Raw genomic sequence first — 25,148 nt, forward strand, 5'->3', positions numbered from 1 at the left:
CCTTCCTCTGCCCCATTCACTTTTGAAGCTATTATTTTCTTCTGTCTCTCTGCTGAGAGCAGTGAGTGGTTTCACTTCTGAAGTGAATAGAAGTACATTTTTCACTGGAATGAAATTCTTTTTTCTCCATCACAATGTTTATAAACCTCAGATAATAAAACACCATTTTTCACAAACAGAGTCAGAGAATAGGGGGTATTATTCTTTTTCCAGGAAAAAAAAAAAAAAGATATGCAGTCTCATATTAGTGATTTAGTTTGAGCACATTATTGAATCTTAAGCCTTTGGTAAATGACTCCTAGTTTAAATCAAAGGTAACTCAGCTTTGCATTTTAACACATTCAGCCTAGAAAGGAAATGCCTTCCCTTTTTTGGCTGCTGAAGATCCCAACGCAAACCTGTTAATCAGGATGATCAAAGCACCTTACTCCTGGTTAAATATTTCTCAAGAGTAAACCACAACATTGTACCCTCCGTGATTTCTGATCATAGCCTCAATAGGGGACTCCCAGCAGGAGTGCTAGTCACTACATTAACAAATAGAAAGCCCTCACTGGAGAGGTATATCTAAAAATCCAACCGTCACTGGGGAAGAGCCACCCACCTACTTAGACTCTTTCTCTAGCACAGGGAGATATCTTATCTTACTTTCAAATTACGGGAGAAGGAAGCACTCCTTTGTCTCCTCCTCCGCTTCTGTGTGATACCTGAAAGCACTTGCTGAGGATTATCTGCTTTCAGTGTCCATGCCTGCCAAAGGGTCTTCAATCTACATCTCCCACGTCCTTTGAGAGAGCTATATCACTACCCAACCTGGGAAAGAATATACAACATCTGCAAGCAGGGCTTGGCTTAAATGCCATGTAAGAGTTGCCATGTTCCATTTAGGCTTGTAATTCTTCTCTGTCAGGAAAGGAGCAATGATTATTTACCGCTCTTCCAGGGCTGCAGCTTTAACATGTCATAAATTCAGGGGCTTTGCCATTTTAGAACAGCAAAAATGTATTAATTTTTGCCTCTGTGTAGCTTCATGGACTGTTTGATTAATACTGTGTAAGCAAAGACAAAATGTGAAACTCCTAAATGTACATGGTTGAACAACATTCCTTATGAATATGCTTCAGTGGGGTTACTTACCTAGAGATGTAGTGGACCTGCAATCATACAAGACGCAAGGAAAAAAAAAAAACTGAGCTACAAAAAAGCAGAGGTTATTTAAGTTCCTATACTACACTGTGTAGCGATGCCATAAATCATATTTTGACCAGATACAATTAATTTTATGGGTTTTTTTCTAGCCCTCTTTTACATTTTACTTCCCATTCTTCTCAGATTTGATTTTTAAGGTCATTTTTTTCTAAATGGAATAGCCTGTGCTTGATATTGAAATGTGATTTGACAATAATATACCAGGGAAACTTTAAAGACAAATTATAAAGAATCACCTTTTTTACTTTTTACAAAAGGTTCATTAAAATTCACCACTGATAAGTGTCAAAGGATACTAATCCACTGATGCCTCCCTGAAACTTTTTGAATTAAGGAAGGAGGAAGAGTAAAATGGGTTTATTACAACCCTTTTGAAACAGAAGAGAATTCAATTATCGTCTTCATCATCCCTTGCTACAGAGGCAGCAGTCCTTAATCCTATTTATTAGCTCTAAAAGATATCGTCATGGAATTTGGCTGCTAGGATGGGAGATATATTTATATATTTATGTATTTATCTTTTTCAGGATAACTATTCTTCCACATGGGAGCCTGCGAATCCTGAATGCTTCCAAGTCTGATGAAGGACGGTACTTATGCCAAGGTGTAAATGTGTTTGGATCTGCAGAAATCATTGCATCAGTATCTGTTAAAGGTATGAAAAAATACTTTTATGATAATGATGATTTGTCTTTACTAATATTTCATCATTGCTTAGAATCCCCAGCCAACCATACAACAGCATTATACAAGCAGAATAAAAAAGCATTTCCAACAAGCTAGGGGGGCTAACCTCCATCTGGTCAAACATCCTTTTCCTGCATCAGATTGCATACTCCAGCTGTTATGTCATAGATGTATGTCAGAATAATTAGTGTATATATATTAAACACACAGATTTTAAATAATTCTATAAGTAAAAGAATCAATATCCCCTTTAACATATTTTAGCTTTGGGAACTCACTTACCCCTACCTCTTTCTGCAGAGGAACAAAGCTTAAGATTAAAGTAATAATTTTATCAAAATAAAATACAATGAAAGATAGTTCCTTAGAACAGTAATAATAACCAAAACACTGAGTTGCAATTAATTTCTAAACCACATATTTGTTACTTTTCAGCTGAAGTCTTATATCATCATGGGTTTTGTTTTTAGATATTCTTTTGACTTCATTTTTCAAGCTTCTTCCTGTATTTAGTATGCCTGGAAACATCCTTTTTTATTTTAGGTGACAAAACTAAGATTTTCATGCAATCACAAGATTCCAGGTGCTGCAGCCTTAAAAAAATAAAAAAAAAAGCTTTTTCTGAGACTAATAAAATTAATTAATTAATCCATCTCAGGAGTTTTACAGATTGCTATTTAGGACCCTGCCTTATTGCTTCAATGAAACTGGCTGTACTTTCTGTTCACCACTGTCATGTCTTAGTGTGTGTTATGAATATATTTCAGTATTTGACACTGTGTATTTGAAACAAACAGCAAATGTAAGCTCTGAGTAGACTAAGCAGAACTCAATCATATTAATTTGGCCTTGCACTATAACTAGACTTCCATCTAAATGTTTCTAATCCTTCTATATTTCAAGAACCTACAAGAATAGAGCTGACTCCTAAGAAGATAGAGTTAACGGTTGGAGAAAGCATTGTCCTCAGTTGCAAAGCCCTTCATGACAGCACACTAGATGTCACTTTCTATTGGACACTCAATGGGCAGCCAATTGACTTCGAAAAAGAAGGTGGACACTTTGAAAGCATCAAGGCAGTAAGTGACCATGCATTTGTCATCTGTGTGCTGTGAACTGATAGAAAATTGCATGCTTTTACATGTTACCCATTTACCAAATTCTGACCAAATTGAAAGATAACTGGTTTCACTAATGTTGGAAAGAAATGTTAGCTGGAGGAGGTGCAAACTGTAGGTCACTAGAATTACTTCAAGTAGTTTTAATTAAGAAGATATTAAATGTAAACTTATACATCCTATTATTAGTGAGGTATCTGATGATCTTTGTGAGGGAACAGAAAGTAGTTTGAATTAAAGCCTCCTTACATTCTTCTGCTGATTTTAATATAGAAAGGATGCTTCTATAAGCATTGATGTCTTTCTCGCAGATAACATGGCTGCTGGAATATCCTCACCTCCCAATGCTTTTACTTGCCTAGCATATCTTTTAATATCTCAATAGCAAGGAGTATACTTTATTTTCCAACTCCCCTGCATGAGGTAGGTTCTGGCTGTGCAACCATTATTTAAGTCAGTAAGAGTCCTATGGAAAAATATGCATACCAATTTTAAATATTGCCCCTTAATTCAAAAACAGTTTAATATGATCAAACAGTACGATAAAGTGATTCAAACCTGTCCCACGTAAAATGGTTTGAACTTTTCTTAGTAGAAAGAAATCTCTTAACGTGAACAAGTTTGGAAATAGAATCTACAGTCATTTAACTCAATCTTCCCAATATTAAAGTGTAAATCAAATGTCCATGCTATGTTAACAGAGAAAAATGAAGCTCACAAAGGTCAGGAAATTTTAAAAGTTAATGTATCTAATTTGAATACAATGTAGGGAAGTTAACTTTGCATTAAAAATCTTGTCAGTTGTAATCAATGTATTCTTCTGTTCACCTTTAAGGAAGTCACACTATACTTCTTAAATTTTGTTTTACTTCAATAAGCTTTTTAATTGAAAAACATTAGTAAGGTATATGTTAGTGTGAAGATTCTTAGCATACTTATCTTCATCTGAGGAAGTCCAATATTCAAAATCCAGCACTAAATATATAGGAAGGAAAACTCTAATTCTTTTTATTTAACTTCAAGGTTAAAACATTCTTAGATTCAAGAAGACATCTTATGATTGCAATTTAACTTCAAGTAATTTCCAAAAATTTGAAATCTAAAATGTGTTAGGTGGTTCCTTCAATGCATTTCAGCATCTTCTGTGCTGAAGGGAATTTTTAATCATTGGGAAAAATCCTCAGGCTAGAAAATTTCCAAAGTCATTTCTCCTATCAAAGTAAAGCTAATTTAATGTAATTTCATTTGTTTTATGAAAACAGTATTTTGTAGATCTTTCAACAAGGATTCTGCGTTAATTTCAGTTCTACCAGAGAAAGCCCTCAAATTGGTAGAAGTAAGGCTCATTCAAAGTGAGAACCTGGTAGATGACGTATTGGGACTATTTTCAGACAAATATTCATGCAAAGCTCACTGAAATTACTGGTTCCTTTTATTGTCCTGACATGACTAAAAATTTGCCAAAAACCTAGTAGATTTAACCAGCTTTTTTAGTACAAGTTTATGACTTCCTTTTCACTGTGTTGCTAGAGAGTCACTGCTACTTTACTAAGTGAAAATAGTATTAATCACTCATACTGGAGTCAATGTTCAATGTCTAAATGACTAAGATGATAAAAAAAGTTGTTTATTAAGTAAAAATCTGGCATTTTTCTTTTCAGAGGCACACAAGCAATAATATTTTTTTTCCTAAAACATACTTTTTTACAAACAGCAAACTTCAGCTGATTAGAAAATAAAATCAGGCTGAAAAGAAAGCATTGCATATTTCGCAAAATATTACAAAATTAAATCCTACCTTGTCACTGTTAAACCAGTGTTGAAATAATGAAATACTATGCAACTCTAAAGAAATACCAAAATGAAGCATCAGACCCTCATATTTTTAGACTGGACTAGCTTCATTTGCCTTTACAAGATTGCTCACGCAAGAGATGGTCAGGCCATGCTTCATTTACTTGCATTCCTAACTCATTTCAATGTCAAGACTTTTCTTTTCTGGTTTTCACTCTAAAGAGAGAATGGAAGAGTAGGCTTGAATCAACTGGAGGAGAACTGAAAATACCTATTAACATGTTACAGGCAGGATGGGGGGAGGAACACTCCTTTTCAGAACAGAAATACCAAAACATGACCCTGTTAGAACAATCCTCACTGAAATTTCCTGAATGCTGTTGAAATCATAGTATGACACATCCTTCTCCCTCTTTGAAAGTAGTAGTTAAAATATGTGTAGACCTACATTCATCAAAAGGCATATCTTGATTGTTGCATTGTCCCAAAACGAAGATGAATCAGTTGAGAGATGCAAAACTCGAAAGTAGCAATTGTGGTAATATGGCAATTTTTTTGTATTTTGACATAAAAACTCTGTAATTCCCATAACAACTCATTTGTGGAATGTTGTCAATTGTATCTCATTATCATTTCTGTTAATGACATAAGCAGGTGAAATTAATCACAAGGTTGAAAATTTATTTCTTTACTTCATTAAAACCTAAAGCGTGACCAGGTACTAGGGGAAAGCAAGACAAAATAAAACTCTTCTGCTTTTCCTATCATGTAATCTCCTTTGACATATTCAGTTTCAGTTGGACAGGCTGGATGGATGGGCTGAGGCCAATGGCATGAGGTTCAATAAGGCCAAGTGCCGGGTCCTGCACTTGGGTCACAACAACCCCATGCAATGCTACAGGCTTGGGGACGAGTGGCTGGAAAGCTCCCCCGCAGAAAAAGGACCTCGGGGTGTTGATTGACAGCCAGCTGAATATGAGCCAGCAGTGTGCCCAGGTGGCCAAGAAGGCCAACAGCATCCTGGCCTGTGTCAGAAATGGTGTGGCCAGCAGGAGTAGGGAAGTCATCGTGCCCCTGTACTTGGTGCTGGTGAGGCCGCACCTCGAATCCTGTGTTCAGTTTTAGGCTCCTCACTACAAGAAGGACATTGAGATGCTGGAGCGTGTCCAGAGAAGGGCAACGAAGCTCGTGAGGGGTCTGGAGCACATGTCTTATGAGGAGCGGCTGAGGGAACTGGGATTGTTCAGCCTGGAGAAGAGGAGGCTGAGGGGACACCTTAACGCTCTCTACAATACTTGAAAGGGGGTTGTGGTGAGGTGGGTGTTGGCCTCTTCTCCCAAGTGACTAGCGACAGGACAAGAGGAAATGGCCTCAAGTTGCACCAGGGGAGGTTTAGGGGGGATATTAGGAAAAATTTGTTTACTGAGAGAGTGGTGAGACACTGGAATAAGCTGCCCAGGGAAGTGGTGGAGTCACCATCACTGGAGGTGTTCAAGGAACGTCTGGACGTGGCATTGCAGGACATGGTTTAGTGGGCATGGTGGTGTTGGGTTGATGGTTGGTCTTGATGATCTTACAGGTCTTTACCAACCTTAGTGATTCTGTAATTCTGTGATACTGTAATGTGATAAAGACACAGGTTTAAGAATGCAGAAAAAAGGAACTTGAAGAAAACTTGAAATCTGATAGTATTTCATCCATATCCCTTATTTTGCATTTCTGAAAGAAATATTTTTTTACATCGCATGAGTCAGTCCTGAACAAAATGCTTTTTAATGCAGTACATTTAAGAAAAATAATATCCTTTGTGTGCACGGAGTTATAGAATTATACAACCATTTTGTTCTGCACACACTGATACTTCATCAGATAAAAAATGTTCAGGTTTGTTTGGGTTTTGTTTATTTGTTTGAAAGCCTGACAAATTGAATATTATTTGAATGGGTTTTGTTAATAACAAAACCATTGTCAACCTCTCACCACTGGTTCCATTGCTTATACTTTCACTGCGGCAGACCCAGGTGTTAAGTATGATGAACATTCTGATGCTTAATGCAGTGTTATAAAAGCTGTCACCAAAGTAACATTTATTTGGGCTATAGATGAATTTCCACTTGCTGAAATTGCATGCTCCCTAGCAATTACAATTAAAAGGGAAAGGAAAAGCTTCTCTTAATGATACATATTGCTTTGCTTGTTTTTAAATTATATCTGTAGCTTTTGTATTAAAAAAATAAATGTTAACATTTTTTCATACTGAGAACTAATTTTTATACAAATTGAAGGTGGTTTTGCTGTTATTTACTGAGCTATCAAGGATTTAGTACCTATAGCAATTTAGGTACTTCAGGGACTTGCTTGGCAAGAGGATAAGTGTGGTAAGGATGTCAAGTTGAACAAAGCTGTGCATGAAGGCAATATTAAGGAAAAGAGACCGAACTCCACCGGAGTGACAGCTGCAGACTGCAATCTAGGAAAGGAAAACATCCAAAATGCTGTGTGTGCATAACTCCACAGCACACTTAGTAGCAGAACAATAATGCAAAAGGTTGCATATACCCAGAATCCTTTGGTATGAGAAAAGTCTTACTTTGTCTACCAAAAGACTCGATAACATTTTGGGGTCTGTGAGGAGTAATCTGTGTAATTAATAGAAACAATTTTGCATGGAAGTCTGAATTACCAAGATTCCCTCCTAGCAACACCAATGAACACTTGAGCACAGAACATATAGACCTGCTTGCTTTTATTAGGATAACTTTGATTTTCTGTCCTTTGTGCCAAATCCAGAAGTCCTGTTCAAAATTCTATTCAGAATTTTCTTTTCTAAGATCTCCACTGACATTAATTTTGTCCCAGAGGTATCTCTTTTCTAGCTAAAGACATCTGATTTTGCGAGTAGATTTTCATCTAGCCATCATCACTCCAACTCTGTGTTTGAAAGCTGATACTGTTTTTATGGCAGCCAAGCAAAATGATTTATTGTGGTTATCCACAGATGGGCAAGCGGCAGCATTGCTTTTAGTGTCCCTCACCTTAACCTGCATGAGTACCTTTCAGACCCAGAAAAGTGATTTAGTCTCAATATCTTCTTGGTCTTTGATCTTAACTGAAACTGCCACCATGGGAGGCAATAAGCACAACTTGTCAAGTTATATTTTATGGTGGTCATTTGTTCACATGGAAGTGAATTGAAATCTACTGTTTCACTTAGAAAAGGCCAGTAGATACAGGCCGGACAATACATTAACTACTGTCTAGCACTGGAGTCTTCAATCTGATAACCTAGAACCTGTGAGAGAGCATGCACCTTTCCTTACATTTTCAAGTCTCTTCTTAGTTTGTTGTAGTACTTTAATCATATTTTAGAACTTAAAATTAAAATTTCCTACTCATTTTCTAAATAGGCAGCACTAAGTTCTACACCACATGGAATCAATTAAAACAGCAGGCTGTTAATAATAATGTCTTTCCTCTTTATTGGACATAAAACTAAACAAGGCTAATTAAATAGGGGGGCTATTTAACACCCTCCCTCCTCCCTACACTGAGGAAAACAGCAATAGTTGTCAAAAGTCTTGTAGAAGGTAAGTGCTCTATGCACAGAGAATTTGTGTTCAGGGTAATGCTGCTGTATCAACCTCATCGCTATCAATTTGTTTCACTGTTTGTCGTTAACACTTTTCTGCTGATGGAACAGGCTGAACACAGCCATTACTGTCAACTCAAATCTCCAGATATTTCAGCCCTATGCTCATTACCAGGTTTTGCCCATTTGTCACGCTCCAGCAGTTAAACACTTGAGTGATCAGAAGCAGTTTCAGAATAAAAAAATTATCTTGTCTTTTGGTAACACAAATTTCTTGTAAACTAGGGAGGAGACAAAATGGAATAAGGATTTCTGGTCAAAAAACTTTGACGTGTGTTTTATGACTGGTAACTACAAACTAAACTCTGAACAGTATGAAGACCACAGTCTAATAATGCACTTTACCATGTGTTGCTTCCAGGATATAAACAGTCCCAGTGAACTGATTGAATTTATAGCATACCTGCATGCTGTGTTAGAACTGGACACTCCGAACATTTCCTAGAATCAAACAAGTATGTAAACTGGTGTGGTCAAGTGCTTATGGCTTTGGCTATGAATAGAGAGTAAGGGAGGTGATAAGTAACATCTCTATTTAATTTTACTTTGGAGAAGGCACATAACTGAGCATTTTGGAAAATGTGAGTCTCTTAACAATCCTGAATACGAATTACTATAAAAAATGATTGTAATAAAAAAGTCATGAAATACAGTCAGATTATTTTTACACCAGTTTATTCTGTTAAGGTATTTTGTACCTTCCCTAGTTTACAAGAAACATTCTAAGGAGAAAAATCTTGGAGTAAATAAAAGATATTTCATGACAGTCCATTCTTTCCCCTGTTTACTTGCAGCTCATGGATCATTTAACTGTTTGGCACAGTGTTAATCTGGGTTATAACAGCACAGACAATTGTTTGAACACCTGATCAATATCAGCCTTCCTAAAACTAAGGCCTTCTGTCCTTCCTAACACTAAGGCTTTCTGTTTGCAGCTCTGCTGTCTATTTTTCACTCGCAGCTCTGCAACATTTTTTCCAAGCTGCTGTGGCAGTGTTTTCCAGAGCCTTCCTGGCAGTATTTCTCCCTTGCAGTTCTTACACTGTTGATCTCCTGGTTTTGTTCTTGTGGCCTTGCACCTGCAAACCCCAATCCTGTTGTTATGGTGGGGTTTCATGAGAAGAAGCTCCCACTGGCCTGAAACTCACCCCTCTCTCCTGCCACCTTTCTTTTTCTTTTTTTGTCTCTTGTTTTGTAAACCAAACCACAGTGTGCAGCAAAGTAGATAATGGTCATGTAAATACTTAATAAATATTATCCAACAATATAGGTGCTCCAAAATTTAACAATCAATCACTGTGCAACAACTGCTCTTAATTAACACATTTCAGTCAACATTAACATACAGGAAGTTTGAGCAGGTCCCAAAGAAAAGGTTACAACACTAGGAAAAGAAAAAGCAAAAAAAAATTCTCATCATCATCTTCCTCATCGCCACCTACTGCACTGCAGAGAGCCTCAAGAGGAGAATACTCTTTCTGGCTGTCCACCAGGAAGAGTTTTCCAGTTTCCTTTTCTCTCTTTCTCCTCATTGCCTTTTTTATTTCTCACCTAGGTAGCTGTCTTTGCTAGAGTTGATGTGTGCCATCATCTATGGACCCTGCTAATAAACCTGTGTTCATGTAAGGCTGTCACAACATTCTTTGTGCAGCACATTAATGAAATCCCAATCACATGTCTGCTCTTCATGCTTCCGGTTTTGATGTCGTCTCAAAATGGAACACTTGTCCCAGATGGGTTTTGCTTTCTTTTCTGTCATCTTCATCTATTGCTATCACCACCCTTCCATTTAAATCGTATGTGTAGCTGCATGCTCTGTTTTTCCCTCTTTCTGCATGTTTAAACAGGAGCACAGGTACCCCGTATTAGTCGGTCTCTGCTTCCTTTTTTCTCCTGGTAATAACAACTCAGGTACAGAACATGAATTTAGCTACGAGTGTAGTGGGCATCTCTGTCCTGAAGCCTGCCATTTCATACCCCATCTTTTTTCTCATTCCTTCCCATTTTCAATACTTTTTCTATGTTTTCTTTAATCCCTAGATTTCACAAAACTACCCCAGCACATGACATACCATCTGACATCTGATACTTATCTAACTTCATCTCTTCCTCTGCCTTCTCTCAATAAAATGAATTGAATTCACTTGCAGCAATTCAAGGTGCACTTTAAAGTCCTCCCTATCCACTCCCAACACCCCAGCGCTCTCTGGCATCTACTCCCAACCACCAGTGCTCACCCAAAACAACTGTTTTCATTATTCTTGCTTTCTCTATGCAAACTGCTCAAAAATACTGCTACTAGAAGGGTCCACACCTCCCCTGGATAATTCTTATGGATCCACAAACCTGAAAACCTTGAAAATCATCTTTTTTACTTCTTATAGATGGGGAAAATGCAACTTGTGTTTTATAAGGAATCCGTCAGTCAACCTGCATCATCCTAGATACTACTATACTACCAGTATTATAAAACCACATACCATTAATCACAATAAAACCAATAACAATAATTTCATCTTCTTGGTTCCAAATGTGCTTATATGATTAAAAGACAGAACTTAGAATACAATTTTCCATTACTACTATATGAACAGAGAAATCTGCTGCTTTTTAACAGATTAAATATTTGCAATTTGTAAACATGATAAGCAGTAAACAGGCAAGTGGTTGATGTGTTCAAACCTGAGAAATTGCACGAAATAGCACTTAAATTGTCCTAAAGGTATTATGAACAGAAGTTGGCTTGAAGCCAACAATCCATCATAATACACATATAAATTGTCAGCATAATTTAAAAGAATTCATTGTATTGCTGTTTTTCACTTACTGTTAATGGTACAAAGCTAACATTGCCATGAGGTTATTCTGCAAGATCATTAGTTTGCTTCAGATAAAGTCACCAAAAATAAACTCCATTGCTAATCAAATATGTCAAACTATCAAGATTCAACTGTGAAATCATTTTTCAACTTAATCTGACTGAATTTCATTAATAAAGGCTATTTTGCTAAACCAAATGATGTATGAGTCAGGAATTCACCTAAATTGGGTCTTATCTGTAAAAACACCCACATGTTTTAAATAATCATTTGAGATGTATAAGATAGCATTAACAACTCAGGTCATTCTTGTTTAGGATCAAATCTCAGTCCCATTTAATTATAGACCATTGTTTTACTGTTCTCAGTTTATACAGAATATGACCTTACAAAACATTTACGTACTTTTCAAGCCTTTTGTACCTCCCAAGCATTCTCTTAGGTATAGAAACCACTTTGTAGGAAAGCATCTTCACCTCTCACTGTCAAGAGATTTAGATGACAGCCAGCAAGCCTCAGTAAAGCCCTGTAGTCATAGTAAATGAATGACTCAAACATCCTTTATGCTTTCATCATAAGAGTTTTCCTGCAATGGCAGTCAGTGTTTGCCCACTGTTTTTTCCCATTGATTTAAGCTTTGTTGAATCATGATCATTTATAACAGTCTCACTACGTTTTTTAGAGACACTCTCCCCAAGCAGAGAGACAATTTTCACTGCATGTTGTCCAGGCTGAGGTCCCAACCTGAATTCTTGGTATAATAACAGGCAGCCTTTCTAGACCCCAGGCTTTTCAGTGCAGAAGCTGAGAGCTGCAAGTCGCCACATCATCTCTATTGACTACCCAGTACTTTGAACTTCCTTGCCTTTTTGTCCCTCTTTCCAAGATAAATCAGAGCTATGTTCACAGAACTGCAGTTGGAGTGTGGAAGGGAAGCATGACTATCAATGTGGAAAATGAGCAGCATTAGGAACAGATTAAATGAAAGTTAGTATTGATATAATGACAAGAGAATGATTTAAGGTTCCTAGGTTTCATATATATTTTCCACATATGATTCTGTAGTTTGAACATACGTGATAAACTGTGTAATATCCAAACTAATGTTTAATTCTTCTGGGGAAGAGGTAGGAAGAGGTAAACAAGAGACTTCCTAGATATTAAAAAAGTGCTCTACGGTGTAACTGTGAGCTCCATTTCAAATCCAGGCAGATTTTAGATTGTTCTTCTGCAAAGCCTTCAAAAGAAAAGGTTGGATACTGAATGAACCACCTTGGTTTAGAGATAAAAACTCAGCAAATGAATGGACAGATTAAGAGGGAGGTTTCCTAGCAACTGGCTCAAGATAATGAACTCACTCTCACAGGAAGAATAAGTGTAATTTTCTTCACTTGAAGAACCATATGTAAAAGTTACTTTACTGCAAAGCAACTCACAACCTCTTACGATTTATGAAATGGAAAGGAAAAAATCCACATACAACTTCCTCTCTGTGGGGATGTGGAATGGCTGAAGGAAGTATTAATTCACCAACAGTAAGTTCTCTGCAAGTTGGCTTTTTCTTTTTCATATGCAAATCCCCATCATTAGGGCAATAGATGCAAAAGACAAATCCAACAAGGTGATTCTCATTGAGCAAAGCACGCATATTACATGCTTCTTGGAGACTTTTTGAGTTGGGGAAGTATCTCCACATCAAAAGCAAATGCTATGTATAGGTGGCACCCATTCTTGTGAAAAACTACTTCAAGCAATACCTTACAGGTAAAGCTAATCAGATACATTGCAGACACACCTATGACCTCAGATAATGTGCCATGCTGGAGCAGAGAAAACAATAGATTGACACAGCACTGGGCACTGGAGCTGCCCAGAACCTGAAGACCAGGAGTGTTCAGTGTTACAGTAGGTCCATAGCTGATGCTGGCCTTGAAGGTTATATTTAGCTTTCCTTAAAATCACTAGAAGTTGGCTGTTAAACCTATCTGTTTTGTTTGGTTTGTTTTGGTTTTTTTTTTAAGCCTTAGCTTCGGTAAAGTACAAGATATATTCCACACAGTAGAAGTTTGTACTGAACAAATATAAATACTTTCGCTACTTGGCTAAATGGGTAATATATGATAATCAGAACACCAAGGAATATAGATTTTTCTAATAAAATGCTGCTTTAAAATAGTGCACTTACTGCAAAATATGCCCTGTCACAGAAGAGCATAAAATCAGTGGAACAAAAAGCAGTTTTTAAAAACATACACTTAATAAAGTCGCAATTTAGATGTAGACAAAGAAATATAAACACCACTAATTTCAGTTTTAAATAATATTGGGGCCACATGGTTGCTGATACACCAGGCTGTTCTAACTCGTGTTAGTCCAGGTGACATGCATCCATGTCACGCAGTTTTTGTCTTCCCCAAAGGGGAGGGTATGTCTCTGCTTTTGCTGAAGCAGTATGTCTTTTTCCACTGAGAGAAGACTAAAAGCAGGAGACAAAGTTTCTGACCTTAGATACTTTTCTTAATGGAGTCTCTGCTGCATTCCTGCTTAGCAGTTTGTTTAAACTGGATTGTAATTGCTCAAATTTAAGCAGCAGCTGCAATTACATGGAGTGGAGATTTTCTTAAGATTTGGAAGGCCAGCACATCAATTGAACCACCCCAGGCCCTGTTGTGGCCTTGAACCTCTCATTACAGGATAAACTGATCAACAAAATAATCCGTCTTCCAAGACTTGGAAGAATCTGTAAAATTCATAAAGACCACTTTATAAATACCACTGAACAGCAAATAATACGGTATTTTTTAGAGGTCCTGGTCAAACATAGCTCCTACTTACCTAAATGGAAGCTAAAATGTCTCATTATTTCCCATGATTGAGTATCTAATGTCTGAGAATATATCCATCTGTATTAAACACAATGAGTTTAATTTCTTTCCACTCACATCCTAAGCAATGCTGGCTGCACATCCTGTTATGCTGTAGTAAATGTAAGTGTTTCATGGGGATCTATTGTACTGCATTGCTCTCCACTTACAACAATGATTCTTTCAATTGCTGCTTGTCTGCCCAGTTACACAGGTGTGCAGGTGAAATACATATATTTTTTCCTGATAAGAATATTAGGATTCACACAGTCATGAACCCTCTGGAAGTTAGAGTGACAGCCAAGATTTTTAACAGCTCCTGAGCAATGAAACCAGACATTTGCTATCCATTATGCTTTTCCTCCCACTTAACAACAAAACGCACATTAAATGTAAATTACCCACAAGAGAGGACAAATGTGGACTGATTCTTGTCTTATCCTTCTAATAGCTAAGGCTTTGTACCAGAATCACTAATCACCTTGAGCAACCCATGTTTCAATGGCTAGTAAATGCTGCTGTGCTAGACAGCTCAAAAAATTTGTATCCTGAAGTTGACTCCTGGTACGAGTGTGTGCTCTTCTTTTGCATTTAGAGCTGCAGAGTATTCAGATATTCTTTTCCACTGCTGTGATTTCTGATATGCCAAAGCAAGAATATAGGAATTGCATCATGACCTGACTGGTCTGAGTATCTTCCCTCCAGCAACACCATTAACGAGGCCACTTCAGAAGGCAAAACAATACGATTGTATTCACAATCTTAGAACTACAGGGTTATTAAGCTATAGATCATGCCCACGTTCACTTTGGTCTCAGTGGCAATCTTGATGTTCCACCGCTCTTTTCCTTCTTTGCATGTGAATATGCTTTGGTAAAGATTTTGCCTTGGTGCTACATGGAATATTATGACAAGTTCAGTTCCAAAAATGCAAATGAAGAGAAGATTGGCTGAAGAAGGTGTGCCAAGATGTGCTGAAAAGGAATTCTTCCGCCTAGAAAGAGGAACCTAATTATAGAAGATTGGATCTTGAAACCAGTGCTATTTCATCTTGTCTTTAATGATTTTGGCATAAGAGATAAAAGTGTGCAAATGACAATTGTATGGTACAAATTTGGACATGTTACCAATACAGCGGATAATGCAAATAATGCATGGGAACGGACAAGAAATGTAATACTTCAAAGCACAAGGTCATGTACATATGGACGACTGGTTATAAAGTGGGAGCTCATAACTTGCAAATGATTGAGAAGGACAAAGATCTGAGTGCAACTACCTGAGCACAGAATAAGTATGTGCCAAAAACACAGGCAAATATGAGTCTAGGTGAAGGCAGTGACGTATTTCCAGCACAGCTAGAGAAGTATCAATATGTAGACCCCTAGTAAGACTTTCTTTTGAATGCAGGGTACAATTCTACTCATTCAGGATCAGAATTACTCAAATTAGAACGACTGTGCAGGAATACTATGACACAGGGAACATGTCATTCAAGGAAAGACTGACAATCTTTGCTTGGTTAGCAAAGTAAATAAAATCTGAGAAGGGAAACACCTACACTCAATAAATGTTTCTTAAAGTGAAACACCAAGGAGGTGCACATAAACAGTTGTATAAAATATATGACATACAGTAATAGATGTTATATTATATTATATTAGCTATATAGTAATCAATTATTAATATGTAATATACAATATACAATATATGGTAAACATAATTTAATAAAATATATAATATGTTATATACCATATTGTATTATATTTATGACATTATTTTATATCCTATTATATTACTGTATAAAATGTACTATATATGATGTAATATATTTTTAATATATTTTATATATCTAGCATTTGATAAACCCTAGATAATATAATAGTGAATAGTGGAATAATATAAGAGTGGTTTATATAATACAACAATACATTATATATATTATTATATATTATAAATTATATGTTATTTCCTGTGTAATTATTAAAATTATGCATTATATATTATAGATTGTATAAGTGTAATAATGGTATATTATATATTACATATTTATATCCAAAATATTAATTATATGTAATCTTTAATATAATGTTATACAAACTCTACATTAATGTTGAAAAAACTTAACATGTTAGGTTCACATATTGTACAAAGTAGCAATGATAAGGAAATTTAGAGATACTTGCAGGACATTTCATCTCTCCTTGGTTAATATGTTAAAATTCTTTCCACTTGACTATTAAGAGAAAAAAAATGCTTTGAAAGGAACAAAAATACCTACAGTAATTTGCTAAAATTGTTGGTGCTTAAATTAAATTGAAAACTTGCAAGCATTTTTAGGACACAGAATTGAGAAAGTAAACTGCAGTTGCTACACCATGTGGTCAGGGTGACTTTTGTTCGCACTTACCTGTATTTCCCTGAGTAGTGACTATATTAAATCAACAATATCTATGGACTTGGGCTCACTAAATCTGATGGAGCAACATTTATTGACTCCAGTAAGTTTGAATATAACAATGTTTTTGTACACACAAAATTTAATAATATCGCTTGAATTTATGAAATAATAGAGAGATTCTTAGCAAAAGCCATTCATCCTCCAAAAGGTTGTTCTACTTTCCAACTTTCTCCTTTCTGCTCACAATATTGGGGCATTGTAATTACTGTTGGCTAGAATACTAAAAAATAAAAATTTGAACTGGTTCTCTGTGTACACTCATTCAGGGATTGCATGTTTCAGATTTAAATATATACAGATTTCAACAGGAAAAATGAGAATCTGTTCATATTGCCTCGATTATATTTAGTATTAATTTCCTCTATGTTAATAAAAATCAATCAACATTATTTTTCAAGTTATCTTAATTTCTTTACAGTAACGAGACATACTCCAAATGTCACTGCATTGTACGGAAGAGGAAGAGGAAGAAATAGCCCTTCATTTCTAAGAGGACTTTTTTAATACCAAGGATTGCATCCAAAATATTTCTATTCATCTCCTTAATAAATTTCTTTGTGCTAGTTTGCAATAATTTTCTTTGAGCATGCAAATATGCACAGTGTGCTTTAAGCAAAGTCAAAGTTATTAAAAACCTGAAATCCTCTTCTTTAATCCCTATTAATAATTGTATAAAAGTAGTGTTCTGATAATCCTCAAAAGAGGGTATTAGGGCACATAAATGTAAGATGAAAGCTGCAATCATGAATTCCTCACACTGTACAAAACACCCTCGTGAACTACCTTGAACACAGATTTATTGAATTTTAAACTGGCACTTCATCCCTGTTTCAGCAAGCGTCCTCTGCAGATTTAATGATCAGGAACATCCTCCTGATGCACGCCGGGAGATACGGCTGCAGGGTTCAGACCGCAGCGGACACCGTGTCAGATGAGACGGAGCTTCTTGTTAGGGGTGAGTACGCTCACGGTGCCACCTGAAAACAAAATCACCAGAAACTACTGTACCAGGGAATTTAAATATGTGGGCTTCAGGGACATCTGTGCTATGTATTATTCTTCAGATTTTATACTATGGAAAACATTTGTGATTAACCTACTGTCTTTGAAAGCATTTTCACAATAAACTGACCTGCAGACATGGCAATGAGAAACAAAAGACAGTTGGTTAATGGACGTACAGTCTTAAGAGAGGTAATAGCACAAAAGGTATACCAGATTAGTTAAAATGTAGACAATTAGCATTCACAGGCCTGTGTAAGGTAGGTATGATGGGTTCTGTGCTTTTTTATATGATGCTTTACATTTTATCTTATGGCCAAGCCACTCTCTCAAGTGTAATGGTTTAGGAATATTCATTGCCTTGCTACAAGGAGGGACCATGCAGCGTTTTGTAAAATGATAGATATGAACAAGGAACCAAAAGCCCCTAATGTGACAGGGGTTTGGTTTTCTCTCATGAAATTGTGATCACCAAATTTTTACTGCATCTTTAGGCCCAGTCCTGTAACCTGTTGAGTCGTTTTACCTGCCATTCAACTTTCCTGATTATGCACAGGAACACAGAGTCATTGTCCTGCAGGATCTCAGATCCTGTCTAGGACACCAGTTAGCTTACAGTGAAGGCGGGCATTAGCACCATATGTGCATTCCCTTAAGCAGAGTATTTCTGCATTCTGCACTACTTCTGTGTCTGTGCACGCACATGTGTGTTCAGCGGCTGGTGGGAGTTGAGGACTTACAGTCCGCTTACTGGCAGTACAACTAGTGGATGCTGCTATGTCAAAATAGATGGATCCCTGCTAGGTAGCACAGCTGGGTAGCCTCGCTGTGGATTATACAATTTTTAAAAGAATAAATCAAGGTAGATATTTGATTAGTATTTGAAAAACTCCAGATGAAAAAAAAATCAAAACTATTTAGAGATTATAATCTTTCAACAATACTTTTTCTACCACATTCCATCACTTCTTTAGATTTGATATGTTCTTATCTATCACTTTTAGGACAAATATATTGTTTAAAAGATAAAGAATGTTTCTGGCTGACTGCAGGGCTCTTCACATTTTGATGAAAGTAGCTGTTAAATATTTTCATAAAGTCACTTTGAGGACCATCAGATTTCTATGAGCTATGGCACTATTGGGGTGGTGGTATTCAGTTGCCTCAACACAGACATATAAGACCATTTTAGCTGCCTTATGAAATCTGAGTCATCCTTGTGGGTTACACAAGACCTTAAGCGTAACCTTTACCTCTTTCAGACAGGAGCTGGAGGTTCTATGGATAGGCAAGGCAATCTCAACTTTAACGCCATAGAAATTATTAAGTGACAAAAATCTCTTAGCTTACCACTATCTAGGACACTACAGACTGGCTACAAAATTATTTTTTTTAAGAATACCAGTTATGTAATCAGTTTATTGAATTTGATGAGGAAAATAAATGTTTCTCTGAGGAAGAGGTTTGAGACGAAAAAAAAGGGCACTGAAAACAGTATCAGAATGTATGTATGTGGGTGTCTCATTACCATGCCACCTTGCTGATGAAATTAAAACTATGACTGCTTTATAATGGAATTTAAATTCAAATATAGTTTGCTTACTGTGTTCTCCTTTTTTGTTTCTGTGTTTGGATAATTATAGGATACAGTAAGAAATGTTTGCATCGCTTTCACAAAGTGCTTTATACCATGTGATTGCTTTTGTCCTGATGTAAAATTCAGTTTTCATTAAATTATAGGATATGGCTGGTTTGCTGAAGTAGTTAATTTCCTTAAGATATCTGTAAAACTTATGCAAATGAGGGCAATAAGATCCTACAGTGTCAGTATTACTTTCACCAAAAAATGCAGGATGGTTTGGTTTTGTATTGCAGAAAATGTTTAAAGCACATTCAGTGCAAAGTGCTAATGATTACTCTTTTATAGACCTCAGCATTTCAAAAATCCAAAATATTTAGGAGAATCTAATCTATCTCTCCTTATACTGTTACAGGCATTTAATTTTCATTTCATTATCTCTAATTCTTTTTTCTACACCTATCTCAGTTTATAGAGGGCACTCAGTCATCTGCAATTTGACACTGTCTGATGATCCCAAATTGTAGCACCTTTCAAACTTCTTTACATTTAGCTTTTGGACATACCGGACATTGCTTAGGAGAAGAAGTCATCATCTATTAAAAAAACCCATTGCTACTATGCAGTAAAGTCTGAAATCCAAAGCTCTTTTATTCTTTATTTCCAGTATAGTTTCTAGGTAAAAGAATTTAATGTTATCTATGTTACAAAACCTCATTTTGTTTTAAATGTTACAGTCCATGACCAAACTGAGAGAGCAGAAGCTTTGTTATGAACTCTTAGAAGTACCGATATGAGCAAGGTTCCAGCACATCCTTATTCTGACCTTTCTCTCCTTTTGCCTTTGCAGAAAATGCCAGTCTTGAATGGTGATAATATCATACCAGCATACTACAGCATTTCAATCATTAGTTATATTGTAACGTTCATCTGGTATTTTTAATATATCGTTGCAACTTTAACTCAAAAAATCATTCTGCTTACACCATTTCTACAGGAAATAAATTTGACATACCAAATAAATTAAATTAAAATAATCTAATTTTCCCTCATTTAGATATTCACAAATTTCAGAATTACCGCTATTTGCAAACTGCCTAAATTTATACTGAATTTTGTATTCAGATGGTGCACTATTTTTAAGTCAAAGGACAGTTTTCTAGAACTTTATTACAAAGCACTTGGAAGACAACTATACCTTGCTGTAGCCTCTTCAAATGAAGGAAAAAGAAACAAACTCTTTGCAGACTCCTATTGCTCATAACTAACATGCCGATCTTCAATAGACAGACATTCACCACTGCATTTTCAGGCAATTGCAATGTCTCAGTATCATTTATTGTGGAGAAGGAATGGAGTATCCTGAAACCATATTTATCTTTTTTGAAACCATACTTGCTAGTTGCTCTGTTGGAAGATCCCTTGAATATAGCCCAAGGAACTAATGGTATCATTATTTTTGCCCTTGTTCTTCTTTGCTCTGCATTACACCAGTTGTGCCAGGGAGGTTTAGATCAGATATTATGAAAAATTTCTTCACTGAAAGGATTGTCAGACATTGGAACAGGCTGCCCAGGGAGGTGGTTGAGTCGCCACCTCTGGAGGTATTTAAATGATGTGTAGATGTGGCGCTTAGGGACATGGTTTAGTGGTGGACTTACTTAGCAGTGTTAGGTTAACGGTTGGGCTTGATGATCTTAAAGGTCTTTTCCAACCTAAATGATTCTATGATTCTGTGATTCTATGATTCTATACAGTAGAAGTTAAATTTCAAAAATGTCACCAATGAAAGACAATCTGAAGAACAGAGAATTAATAGTGCCAAGTAAATCTCAATTCTTTTGAGTCTAATTATTTACAAGGAGGTAATAAATAGTGCAAGATTTCTGAATTGACTACATACATACATATATGTGTGTGTGAACAACAAAAGAAATTAAGACAGCAGCAAGTTTCTATTCTGCAACTTTCTACAATGGTTTATAGATTTTTTTAAAACCATTTTCAAACCATTTTCAAATTCACTACCTCACAGTTCTTGATTTTAGGTAAGTTGCAGTGAAATACCTGTCTAATGTTATTTCCATAATTATTTTTATCTAGTGAATCTCTTCCAGGAACACTTCAAAACTATATATGAGAAGATACTGTAGACAATGTATGGACAAAACCAAGATTCAAATTCTGTCAGCACCAACTACTCAAAACAAAACTTAAATACTTTTCTAAGTTCTTTGAAAATGTGATTAAAATATGTATATTAAAGTAAGAAATAACATTTTAGTGGTCCCTAGTAATTTCTGTGCTCCCAAAATGCTGTTTTTCCAGCCCTAGTTATTTATTTTTCCCTTTCTGTTTCATTTTTCTAATGCTACCAGTAATGCCGATTTCATTAGGAAGAGATGTTCTGTTGGCAGCTGGACCTGTCAGGCAGTACATTAGCTTTCCAGCTTAAGAGTCTCTCATTTTAGTCTTGGAATGGGATATGAATGAGAAGTGTTTCAGTAGCTTCATGCTGGTCAACAATGACTTTCAGAGGACTGCTGTCCTCACGTACCTGATATCGTTTGTTTATATTCAGGTAGCCTACTACCTAACTTGCAAAAGCATTTCCTTTCCAAAATACGGTTCTACAAAATTCTCTGCAATTCATCATCACAAGCTGTTCTTACTATTAGGTACATGAAGAAATAAGTCATGATCTTTTATTCATCCATCTGAGATCCACCATCTAGGTGGTAGATACACACCTTCACTCTGTGGAAGTCCTCAGAGAGGTCCTTTACTCTCTGAGTATGGGGAGGATGAGAGAGAAGATTCAGCTCAAAGGCCAGGATTGATTTAAGGCACAAAAGGCAATGCCAGCCACTTACAGCTTAGTTCAGTAACTGCAGTGCTCATCTACTGCAGTTGCCTCAAACCCAGCCTCAATATCACGCTTGCCTCTCCTCAAGAGCATGCCATACCTGCAGGCAGCAGATTCAGTGGGATCAAGATGCGTTCAACCCCCTTTCTGAGGCAGAGTACCCAGGAACACACAAAAAGGAGAATCTGACTGTGTAGGGCACAATTTAGAGTACCTCCAAAAACCTAAATATTTGCTTCTTTTGTTGAGTTGATTACTGCCCAAAAAATGAACATAGTCCTCAGGGGAACCACTGTCGATAGCTTAAGCCAATACACTGAAGTGTGTATTGGGAAAGGGAAAAGATAAATAACAGGCCTGAACCCTCTGCACAGGATTTACCCTGCAGCAGGGCAATGAGGCAGATAGTGATAAAGCCTTAAATACTGCTGAAAGATTTTCAAAAGACAGTCATCAGAGCCCGCAGCAGCAGAAGAAGGCATATAGGGCAGGCTGATACAGCTCAAGGACATCCAAAAGAGAAAACAGCTTTTCAAATAGGGTAGTAACTATTCTGGCACCAGGCCCGCACAAATGTGCTACTTCAGAGGAATCCCATAACAGAAATTATGTATGTCTGATGGTCAAGGAAATAGTTTTAGTGGAGTGAATGAATTCAACAAAAAACACAGCTATGGACTTACGTGCCTGACACCCAAGTGATTGCCTGATTTCATTTCATTTATGCCTTGCATTGTTTGCTCACCAAAGGAAAATATGTGCAGAATAGCTGTTTGCCATGCAAACAAGGATGTTTACAGGAGAATATAGATATTTGCTACACAGTCAAGAAATGTTTGCCCCAGCATATGAAGTCATCAGCCATTTAAGAAGCAGAAGTGATTTATGATTTTTATGAATGTCAATCCCATCCTTGACATCAGTCCAAAAATAGTTTTCCCATGTCACATGCTTTGTCTGGCTACCAGCCTTTATTTATCCACCGAGATCTTCAACTTTCAGTGAATATTAAGTAGCAGAGCAGCAGAATAGCAGAATGTTTCAACTTGGCTGGTTTTCCATCTATCACTGGCACACCAGTAGTCGAGATCTCTCTATACTGATTTTTCACAAAGAAGCGATTTCCAAAGCAGAAGGCTCTAATACAGGATAAATATGCATGTCATGTTCTGACACTAATGATATGATCACAAACATGGTTACCAAACACCCAAGTAAGTACCAGCCAGGAGACTTGCATCTCACAGATGTCTCAGGTGATCTTGTAGCCAGCAATGTGTCAGGTTTTCTCAAGACAATGCCTGCTTCGTAAGTTAATTTGGTTTTTAAAGCCTGTCTTCCAAAAAGGGCTTATTATATTCTTATTTCCCCATTATGCTGTAGAAATTTGAAGCAATCTGTGCATTCATATTTTCATTACAAAGGATATCTTCATGATCCTGTGCTTCCACCATGTTTCACTGTAAAGACATTTAAAACACCAAATACTTCTGTCGCAAAAAAGGTTGACGCCCTGAAGGAGCTAACCTTTATTACCTTATGTTGGTCCAGTCAACTACATTAAAAAAGGTCAACAGTGATTTTCACTTTTTAATTCATCAGTACAAAATCTGTTACTCATAGACAAGGTTTTGAAGAACACCAGCAGAACTCATAGCTAAGAGCAGAAGGCTACTTCTTACATTAACGTTTGGAAACAAGTATCCCTTTGCTCTTGAAACACACGGTTTCTAACAAACACATTTGAAGCATTGCTTTACCATAGGCTGCAATAAGGAAAAGCTTGAGTGAAAAATCTCCTACCAAAACCAGTTATTGAATATTCCTTGCTCTTTCTTCTGCAAGTTTGGAGGGTTGGCTTAGAAAAGCATCTGTACACTTCAGCAAAGAAAAATAGTGGGAATTGGGGACGTCACACTGGAACCTAACATGCTTTCACAGAGATCACCGTGAGGCTCCCTGTAGTCTATTAAGAGTAGAGATCCCTTTTGCCTGCACTGAGGTGAGTGGTATTCCTGGTGCAGCAGCAATTTCCAACAACACCAGGGAGTTTCTTGCAGATTAAACAATCACTGCAAAATTTACCATGATACTGTTATCTGATGTGGATGGGGACAGTGCTTTAAACATTTAGAACTGAGAGAGTGATTTTTCCTGCATAAAGCTCTATATTGTTAGTGATGATAGTGACACCACAAATGCCACTGTAGGTTATTTTTCACAGCTATCCCTTTCTTACATCACATTTCTTTTTAGGATCATCATGACTGAGTTAGGAATACAAAGTCATGAAGTTAAAGGATTTTTGCACATTTGTGAAAACTTCAGTACCTAATCAACAGTACCAAGTCTCCCGTATTTTAATATTCATTTAATAAATGAAGGCTTTTTATCATAATAAATTACTGGGTTCAGTAACTTTAAGTTGTCAAATAAATTCCATCACTTAAGTCCTATTTGTAAATTACTCTTGCAAGGCTGGTTTACAATACATTATACCCAAGAGAGTAAGTAGCATTGATTGCAAACTACTCAGACAGATGCTGGATGCTGTATTACACACTGCCTTACAACAGTCTGTGGAACAGCCAGCTCATCTCCAAATTACTTTCAGATTGCTCCACTTACTTGTTCTGGGTATGGTGCAGCCTGATCCCTGGTTTTGCAAAGGAGCAAAAGGTACTAGTCCCAAAATGACTTATTCAGTGTTTGACTTTCTGCAGTGTAAGCAGTGTAAACTGTAACCTGTAGCAGAGGTTGACACTACAAGGTAACTAAGTCTGGGAGAGCATAGCAAAGAAAAAGACCATTAGCTCTTTGCAAGGGAACTGCAGTAATAGAGTCTCCAGGCAAGTTTGCTCAATTTTTTCATTTGAGGTGCTAACTAACAAAAAGTGCCATCTTCTGTAACAAAAAGAGGTTGAATAAATAAAATGCAGTGAAATTATTCCTGCGTGTTTCCTTGTATTCACAAATGATCACGTAAAGGATTGTTTCAGCACATCTAGTAATTTTAGTATTTATATAAAAATGGTTTCTATATTAGGTACATATTATAAAATATGTTTTAGGAGAAACTTAAAGATAAATAATTTATTGG

At 36.6% G+C, this 25,148-nt stretch overlaps 1 protein-coding gene across 1 annotated transcript in view; it reads left to right on the forward strand.

The window, feature by feature from the left end:
* CNTN5 (contactin 5) overlaps positions 1-25,148 on the forward strand; it is a 295,846-nt gene that overhangs the window by 225,048 nt on the left and 45,650 nt on the right. Inside the window, exons 12-14 of the mRNA XM_059824823.1 lie at positions 1,737-1,864; positions 2,800-2,975; positions 17,436-17,556. Of these exons, the coding sequence (XP_059680806.1) occupies positions 1,737-1,864; positions 2,800-2,975; positions 17,436-17,556 (425 nt within the window). The remainder of the gene's footprint in view (positions 1-1,736; positions 1,865-2,799; positions 2,976-17,435; positions 17,557-25,148) is intronic.

Source organism: Gavia stellata, chromosome 1 (genome assembly GCF_030936135.1).
Source record: "Gavia stellata isolate bGavSte3 chromosome 1, bGavSte3.hap2, whole genome shotgun sequence".
NCBI lineage: Eukaryota > Metazoa > Chordata > Aves > Gaviiformes > Gaviidae > Gavia > Gavia stellata.